Source organism: Myxocyprinus asiaticus, chromosome 46 (genome assembly GCF_019703515.2).
Source record: "Myxocyprinus asiaticus isolate MX2 ecotype Aquarium Trade chromosome 46, UBuf_Myxa_2, whole genome shotgun sequence".
NCBI lineage: Eukaryota > Metazoa > Chordata > Actinopteri > Cypriniformes > Catostomidae > Myxocyprinus > Myxocyprinus asiaticus.
The window spans coordinates 22,139,658-22,149,214 of NC_059389.1; the positions used below are offsets into that span (position 1 = coordinate 22,139,658).

General features: G+C 41.9%; 1 protein-coding gene across 1 annotated transcript in view; it reads left to right on the top strand.

The window, feature by feature from the left end:
- Positions 1-9,222, top strand: part of LOC127435714 (coiled-coil domain-containing protein 33-like) — a 40,842-nt gene extending 31,620 nt beyond the window's left edge. Inside the window, exon 7 of the mRNA XM_051689331.1 lies at positions 9,090-9,222. Within this exon, the coding sequence (XP_051545291.1) occupies positions 9,090-9,112 (23 nt within the window). The 3' untranslated portion in view covers positions 9,113-9,222. The remainder of the gene's footprint in view (positions 1-9,089) is intronic.
- The last annotated feature ends 335 nt before the right edge of the window (positions 9,223-9,557 follow it).

A 9,557-nucleotide genomic window follows, 5' to 3' on the forward strand; every position in this document is an offset into this window, starting at 1 on the left:
CTACTAAACAAATGACTTCATGGTGCATAGCTGATAGGTCCTTTGAACATGTCACCTGTTAGCCAATCAGCTCGCATCCTTCATGGCCCATTCTGATAGGTCCCTTGACATGTAATCTGTTAAGCCATTCTACTAGCGTACTCCCTCTTTGTGTAGCATTTGAATTTCCTCAGTTGTTTGCAGATAGCTGGTCTCACTGCAACACGCTGTGCCAGTTTCCTCGCTAAAACCCTCCTCCTCCTTAGCACCACTTAATCAGCTTCACAGGCATTGTTTGGATGTCTAATTGTGCAGCAGAAGCATGTTAACATGCTCAACACAGCATGTCTGTGTGTTTCAACAGTAGCAAGTCTTTGGCATCAGCAGCATGAGCAGAACTAAGTCCAACAAGACCAGACATACTAACTTTCATATCCATTATAATACTTGAAAATTTATTCTGAGAGTTGTCATGACTGAAATACACCTACATTTATGAGGTTAACAGGGGCTTTCTACACTAATGAAAAAAGTACCAATGTACTACCATAGTTTTTGGGCATGGTATCATGTTAATATTTTTTGGATACGTGCCATGTTAATAATACCATGGTTTTTAGGCATATACCTTGGTAGTAGGCGCAGAGTTGAAGAAATAAAAGGGAATTTATTAAATACAAAATAAAGGGGAAAAACTCAACCAAATCTCCCACAAGGGGGACAACAAACATAAACAAACCCGTAGCGGAAAACAAACAATCCAGGGCTGGGGCAGACTGAAACGGGGAACCAAGACCAACTGGACCGGACAGCGATGGGATGAGGAACAAACAGGACCAACCGACTACACAAGACTGACTGGATAACACAAGACACACAAGACTGGAAACAAGATGAACTAGCACTGGACAACAAACATGAGGAGACTAAAATAGGGAGAGAAATCAACAGGTTAACAAGACAGGGCAGGTGTGACTAATAGACAAATAATGGGCAAACAAGGAGGCGGGGTATGATGTAAGACAGAGAGACATGCGGCGATACAGAAGCAAAGCAAAGCCACGTGCTCTCAAAAGACAACAAAACACCTGAATGGCATGAGCGCACATCACCAAGACAATAAGGCAATATACACCCATGCCAAACAACAAACAAGACGAGAGAATGTGTAGCAATGCCAAACATAGCGATGCCATGCATTCTCACACTAAACGAAACCTTAGTGTACATCGCGAGGCGAACGCCACACAGGGGACAAAAAACAAGACAGGACACCTTTGCGAGAGTTCGAACACACACACCCCGACACCTTAGACCGAAGTGACCAAACCTCAGCACAACATGAAGACAGCTCGTGACTCGCAACGCGAGTATGATGTGCACCCGCGTTCGCGAGAGCCGGACAAAATACTGACGTGAGTGCAAGCTGCCAAGATAACGTAAGCACGATGCACCCACGTCAATAACAGACAGACATGGAGCACAAGTGTTCCGGATCCCGACACGAACCGAAACCGAACCAGACAGGAAGTCAGGATCCAGACACCGTGCTTCCGACATAAAACAAGATGGACCGAAGAGCGCACGGCAGGGAATCCAACCGAAACTGTGAGCTCACACAAAGACAGGCAGCGAAACACAAGACAGACATGGGATGATAATGCCATGGTCCTGTCAGACAAAAACCCCAAATGACAGAGTGACAGGACCGTGACAAGTACAACTATTAATAATACAGCTGCTCATTGCATATGGCATGTTCCAAAGTGTGACCAGGAAGGGGAGCAATGAGCCTGGTACTTTCTGACATCAGAAGGGTCTACGTTGGGTTTGAGTATTGAGGTACTGAGGTCATTTAAGTCAGATTGGACAGCTCTGCTGGATATGCATGTCCTCAGAGCACTTGAGAGGTAATGCAGAACATCAGAGAAGATCTCTTGGCTGGATTGGGGAGGTAATCAAGGGCTAAGGTTGCACGATGTGAAGTACTTTCTTCTCCAAGGTGGTCACCAACATGATTTGCAATGGTGATAGTGTGAAAAGATGTATTAAAAACTGTGGTAAACGGAAGTGGTGGAGTGGTCGAAGCTTAAGGCTGGTAATCGGAAGGATGCTGGTTCGATCCCCACAATGCACAAGCCATGAGCCTTCACCATTGTGCCATTGAGTAACAAGCTGAAAAGACCATCATTGCTGGTCTCCAGCTTAATGTTGTATTTCGGGTGATGGTCCCCCAGCCGTGGATGCTGGCTTGCTGGTGTCCTCACCATCTTAAACAGCTTCCATCAGAAAGATCAGGGTAAACCAGCTTCACCATCTAGGTTTTGCTGCTGAAAAGCATGGTTATGCTGGTACATCAGCTAGACCAGCACCAAATGAGCTCTAACCAGCATAAACCAGCCTAGACCAGCATGGGAATTGTATGCTGGTTAAGCTGTTTTTTTTAGCAGGGTTAGGCTAAGGCTATCTAGGAATGTTCCGGGCTCAATACAAGTCAAGCTCAATCGACAACATTTGTGGCATAATGTTGATTACCACCGAAAATTATTTTGACTCATCCCTTGTTTGGCAAAAAATTAAATATAAACAGCAAAAATCATGGTTACAGTGAGGCACTTTCAATGGAATTGAATGGGACCAATCCATAAACATTCAAATGCCCACTGTTTCAAAAGTAGAGCCAAAGATGTAAACAAAATGCATGTTAACATGATTTACTGTGATAACATTGCTTACTAACCTTTTCTGAGTAAATTTATATCCAATATTACAACTTTGTTGTCATGACAACGTAATGATGGTACCCTGTAATCTGGTAAATGCTGGTAAATCTCTGATTTTATCACACTAAAATCCTTATAACACATACAATGTTTAAATCTTGTGGCCATACTTTTGAAACAGTGTGTATTTTAACATTTATGGACTGGCCCCATTTACTTCCATTGTACAGTAAGTGCCTCACTGTAACCTGGATTTTTGCTTTTTTTTCTAATAAACAAGGTTTCGTGTAGAGATTTTGGCATCTCTCAGATGATAAAGGAGTGTTTGCCCATGTGTGTAACTGGCATTTTCCCTGCCTTTTCCCGGCAGGAATGGGTTTCTGCTGTTACATCCCATGAGTCTTTGCCAACACACTTTTTCATATACTTTCCCTCTGCCATCACAAACACACACACATAGCTTTCTGGTCTAATGGGGATGTGTCATCTCCTTCACTTACTTCAGGCTAAAGGGTATCCCACTGAGACACAGGTCTGCTTTGACCATATCGATCACATGAACCTCTCCATCCATCCTCTTTCCTGCCAATTCACACATTTTTCTTCTCTCTCTCTTTCTTTCTCTCTCTATCCATCCATCCATCCATCCATCATATCTCTCTGTCTTTATCCATCCATCCATCCATCCATAAATATATCTTTGATTTTTTTTCACCACATGATCTGCTTGGATAACAGTAGAAACATGATTTTTAGCATGACGTGTTTGTATTTACATGTGCTTGTGTACATTTCTGTGTGTGCATATAGAGGTGAGATGATAGGTCTGTCTTCCTGCTCTTGTGCCATCTGTTCCCAGTCAGTTTTATGGCATTTCTCCATGTGCGACACTATAGATAGCCATATTGTACCATGTTCATCCCTATTACATAAGGTGATCACCTAGCCAATGTCCATCTTACTGTAAGTTCTCTTTGGTCATTATGACTATTCATGCAGGTCATGTGTACAATTAGTCAATTTTGAAATACATAATAATTAACTAATTAATTAACTCAACCAATCACATGAGTTTGGGGCGGGGCCATCTGCTTGGACGACCAGTGGCCAAAGTGTTTTGGGAAACCTTTTTTGGGGGGGAAACCATCATTATTTTTTCAATTCCATTTGGTGAGACAGAAATTTCACACTACACCTTAGTGTTTTTTGTACAAAAGTCAATAATAATTGATTTTCTATGGGTAATTTAATTTGGTCAGTTCCATTCAAGTGAGCATCTTTGAACTGGCTACTAAAAAGGGCTAGTAAATATATTATAATACGGTATGTCTTAAGTATCACACATTATATTAGTGGTGGTCCAAAGAAGTCATATTTGCACAGTGTTAGAATTCCGAAGCCAAATCCTTAAAATCTGCATGTATTTCCATAATTAGAATGTAAGTTGACTGCATAATTACCCTGTGTAATGGCCTTATAGACTGAATCGATGCAGACGTGAGGAGTCTCTGTCACTATTGACCTTTGTGTGCACTGAGGGACCAAAGTGCCAATGTCATTTTAGGGCTGATCATCTCAGGGGAGGAGTGCTCATCTGTGGCTGCCAATATTCACCTCCTGCTGTTTGCAAGCCAATTTTCACAGCTCTCGAAAATTTCCCTTGAAAATAAGAACTAGTATGCCAGTTGTGTTAGCTGTGTTTTATTTCATGTTAATGGAATGTTCTGGGTTCAATACAAGTTAAGCTCTTTTTTTAACAGCATTTGTGGCATAATGTTGATTATTACATACATGAATTTGTCCGTCAGTAGTTAAACAGTAGTGTTCAACTGTAGTTCAACCACAAAAATGATGCTTTAGACAGCTTTACAGTTTTTTTTTTTTTAAATAATACTTTCATAATGCACCAAGTTAGAAGAGCAAACTGAGAGAGACTGAGAGAGAATTTATTTCAACTATAAGAATGAATAATAACTGAAATATACCCAAAGTGAATCACAATAAAATGTAAATTTTTATGAAATCAAAATTGAATCGAGAGCTTGTGAATCGGAATCAAATCAAGTTGGGAAATCTGTATCGATACCCAGCCCTACAAATAATACACATTTTTAAAGGTAGAGTTAACATTTTAATGAACACAGAACATTCCGTTAATTTACTTGGTTTGTTCGTACACACTGAAACAAACAGTGGCTGTGATCGTAGTTTACTAATTTAGTTTTGGTACCAGTGTCATATTATTAGTCTTAGTTATCTTTGTTTGGCTATTCCTCTTTTTATGCTTTTATCTTAAATTAAATCAGAATCGATTGCAGTTGTAAACATACTGACCCTTCACCCAATATACTTAAGACCTTAATGTCCTGTACCCTTTGCCCCCTTCTCCACCATCTATTTTCCAAACAGCCCCAGTTCATCTTCAGGGCACTGTGCCAGAGATCAGGGTTTGTTCGGTGCCCTCAGGGTACGGCCATCTGTTAGCAATGCCAACCCCACCCGTAGAGCAGCGGGCAGGTGCCATGCATACTCGCACCTAAGCCCCTGCACAACAACACAGCCCTCAGTAGGCATCAACAACCACACCAACTGTTGATGACTGCAGTCTCCATGCCAACAGAGCCAGGGATTCATTTAATTTAGATGTAATAATAGACAGGGTTTCATGCTGAAGGTTGCTTAAAAAAATTTGTAACAAAATATGCCCTGTATTCTGTTGCTTTTCTGTTGCTACTTTTGTAGCTGCTTTGTTGTCCACTTAAGGGGGTCGCACACCGGACGCATTTAGCAGTTGGCACATGTGCGCTACGGCTGCTATGTGATGCTGAATTATTTCTCTTCAGGAGTTTAAATCCATACAAATGTCTTTATGTTCCTTCAGACTCGAGTTATACAAATGCAGGGATCTCCTGATCTCTTCATACACGTATTCTTGACGTGCACATCCACTGTTGTTTCACCTTTGTCTCCTGATGTTTAGCGGCGATTACATCTTCTAGCACTTCATCATGACAGCAATGGCTCAACTGTGAGTGTGGACCCACTAATTAGTGCAAATAATTCCAGGTGCATGCTCATACTGCGCGTTCAGAGTAGGCGCGGTTTTTCAACGTTCTGGATCGGATAGAGCCAAATCGACCACGTTAGCTTCCAAAGTATACTCTTTTGACCATGAACGAACACTAATGCGTTGAACGCATGTGCACTACGACTGCTCTGTGATTTTCTTTTAGCACAGTCTGTTGGCGTATGTGCCAATGATACGCACAGATGAGGACTGTGCGCATGTTGAGAAAAGCCCAAAGTATACTTTGCTCAGCGTACAGGACGCATGGCGCAAATCTCATCATTAGCAGAGTGCTCGAGCACTGAATGTGCGCAGCCCGATTTTTCTGACCGTATATGTTTGAATGCACAGAATGCACCTATGCACTAAAAAGTGGGTCCACAAGGTGGCAACACTCACATTTGAGCCATTGTTGTCACAAAGAAATGCTAGAAGAAGATGCAATCAGTGCTAAACATCAGGTGATGAAGGTAAAAACAACAACAGTGGATGTGCAGTTCAAGAGCATGTGTGTGAGGAGGTCTGGAGATCAGTGCATTTGTATAACTCGAGTCTGAAGGAATATAAAGACTTATTTATGGGTCTAAACTCCCGAAGAGGAATAGTCAGGTGTCTCATAGCAGTCATAGCCTGCATGCGCCAACCACCTGTCTATGCACGCACAATTATATGGAGTATATTTTAGGCCAAAGTATACAGTACTTCAGTTGTCCGCGTTGCTGATCGCTCCACGCACAGTATGCGTGACGCAAATTTCGCCTGACTGTGCGCCACCCAGATTTTCTTGACCCGTGGACACGTCCCCCTTCTGTGTGCATTGTCGGCGCATACACCAGCCATTGACTGTACTAAAAGAGTATCACAAACCATACTAGTGCGCATGCGTTGAACGCGTTCATATTTGCTCGCAGTCCGAAAAATACACTTTGGAAGGCAACACGGTTGGCAGGGCGCGATCCGATCTGAAACACGGAAAATTGAAGTATACCTGGGCCTTTAGACAGACTCACGTTCGACTGTATGCAAACGCTGAGTGTTCGCATCAAAATGGAAATATACCTAGGGCTAAAATCTGGGCCGTGCACAGACAGTCTACACAGACTGTGCTGATGACGAAATTTGCATCTGTGTGAGAAGCTATCAGCAGCGCGGACAACCAGAGTATACTATGGCCTTTAGAAAAATTGGGACGCACATGTTCAGTGCTCTAACACTCTGTTGAAAAAGAAATTTGCATCATGCATTCTGTACGTATATACCTAGCATTCCTGTCTAACCAAAGTATACTTTGGGATCAAGACTTCTGTATGTAAATTATTTCCATTATGACTGGATGCCCTTCAAGTAAAGTTGTATTCACACTGTTATTCATCAGGGTGAGAAGTTGCTGAATGTGGAACAGGCGTTTATGTGTCAAAGTGGGCGGTCTTATGTTAATGAGGTCATAGTTGTGAGATCATTACCGTGACGATTTCTGAAGGACCAGTTTTTGGTCTGTATTAGCGGGAGCTTTGTATTGTGAGTTAGTCTATGTTTTTTATTTCAAAAGAGCAAGGAAAGATTTTGCTTTTCATTATATAACTCCTTTAACACTAATGGTGAGTACACTTTATAGTGAATTCACCCCTCAGCATAGAGTAGGAAGTGTACAATACTTAAAAATTGTGAGTTCAAACTAATGCTAAAACATATCACATGAATGATTTGTTGCTGTTACTTGTTCATTTATGTTTAAATCTTCTATGTCATCTGTTCTATGTGAAGGTTTCTCTGGCAGGTTTTCCTGAGGAACATCCTGTGTGGAATCACTGTTTCCTCTTCCTGGGGTGGAGGGGACAGGGAACGGTTTAGTAGCTCTCTCTGGAGCACTCTTAGCCGCTGTCTTTATATTCCTTCAGACTCGAGTTATACAAATGCAGGGATCTCCTGATCTCTTCATACACGTTCTTGACGTGCACATCCACTGTTGTTGTTTTCACCTTTGTCTCCTGATGTTTGGCGGCGATTACATCTTCTAGCGCTTCATCATGACAGCAATGGCTCAACTGTGAGTGTGGACCCACTAATTAGTGCAAATAATTCCAGGCGCATGCGCATACTGCGCGTTCAGAGTAGGCGCGGTTTTTCAGTGTTCCGGATCGGATAGAGCCAGATCGACCGCGTTAGCTTTCAAAGTATACTCTTTTGACCGCGAACGAACACTAATGCGTTGAACGCATGTGCACTACGACTGCTCTGTGATTTTCTTTTAGCACAGTCAACAGCTGGCGTATGTGCCAACGATGTGCACAGATGAGGACTGTGCACATGCTGAGAAAAGCCCAAAGTATACTTTGGTCAGCGTACAGGACGCATGGCGCAAATCTTGTCATTAGCAGAGTGCTCGAGCACTGAACGTGCGCAGCCCAATTTTTCTGACCGTGTATCTTTGAATGCACAGAATGCACCTATGCACTAAAAAGTGGGTCCACAAGGTGGCAACACTCACATTTGAGCCATTGTTGTCACAAAGAAATGCTAGAAGAAGATGCAATCAGCGCTTAACATCAGGTGATGAAGGTAAAAACAACAACAGTGGATGTGCAGGTCAAGAGCATGTGTGTGAGGAGGTCTGGAGATCAGTGCATTTGTATAACTGGAGTCTGAAGGAATATAAAGACTTATTTATGGGTCTAAACTCCTGAAGAAGAATAGTCGGGTGTCTCATAGCAGTCATAGCCTGCATGCGCCAACCACCTGTCTATGCATGCACAGTTATATGGAGTATATTTTAGGCCAGATTATACAGTACTTCAGTTGTCCGCGTTGCTGAACGCGCCACACACAGTATGCGTGATACAAATTTCGCCTGACCGTGCGCCACCCAGATTTTCTTGACCCGTGGACACGGTCCCCTTCTGTGCGCATTGTCGGCGCATGCACCAGCCATTGACTGTACTAAAAGAGTATCACAAACCATACTAGTGCACATTTATGTTAATGTCTTATGTTAATGAGCTCATAGTTGTGAGATCATTACCGTGACGATTTCTGAATGACCAGTTTTTGGTCTGTATTAGCGGGAGCTTTGTATTGTGAGTTAGTCTATGTTTTTTATTTCAAAAGAGCAAGGAAAGATTTTGCTTTTCATTATATAACTCCTTTAACACTAACAGTGAGTACACTTTATGGTGAATTCACCCCTCAGCATAGAGTAGGAAGTGTACAATACTTAAAAATTGTGAGTTCAAACTAATGCTAAAACATTTCACATGAATGATTTGTTGCTGTTACTTGTTCATTTATGTTTAAATCTTCTATGTCATCTGTTCTATGTGAAGGTCTCTCTGGCAGGGTTTCCTGAGGAACATCCTGTGTGGAATCACTGTTTCCTCTTCCTGGGTCGAGACTGTGCCACTATCTTCACAGGAGGGGCAGCACTTGTTCTGGAGTTCTACCCCACAACAAATGGTAAAATAATGATAATATAGTCAAATTTTATAGGAGCTATTAAAGGGATTTTTCACCCCAAAAAAGAATAGTCTGTCATTTACTCACCCTCATGCCTTATGATTTCCTTTCTTATGTGAAAAACACAAGGAGATGTTAGGCAGAATGTTTACACTCCTCTTTTCCGTGCAATGGAAGAGGTAGGGGACTGGGGATTTCAAGCTTTAAGAATAACAAAAAGCAACATGAAAGTAGTCCACACAATTTTATTCTATGTATTGCATAATATTCCAGTCTTTTTAAGTCATACACTAGCTTTTTTTGAGGAACAGAATAACATTTAAAGAGTTCAGATATTA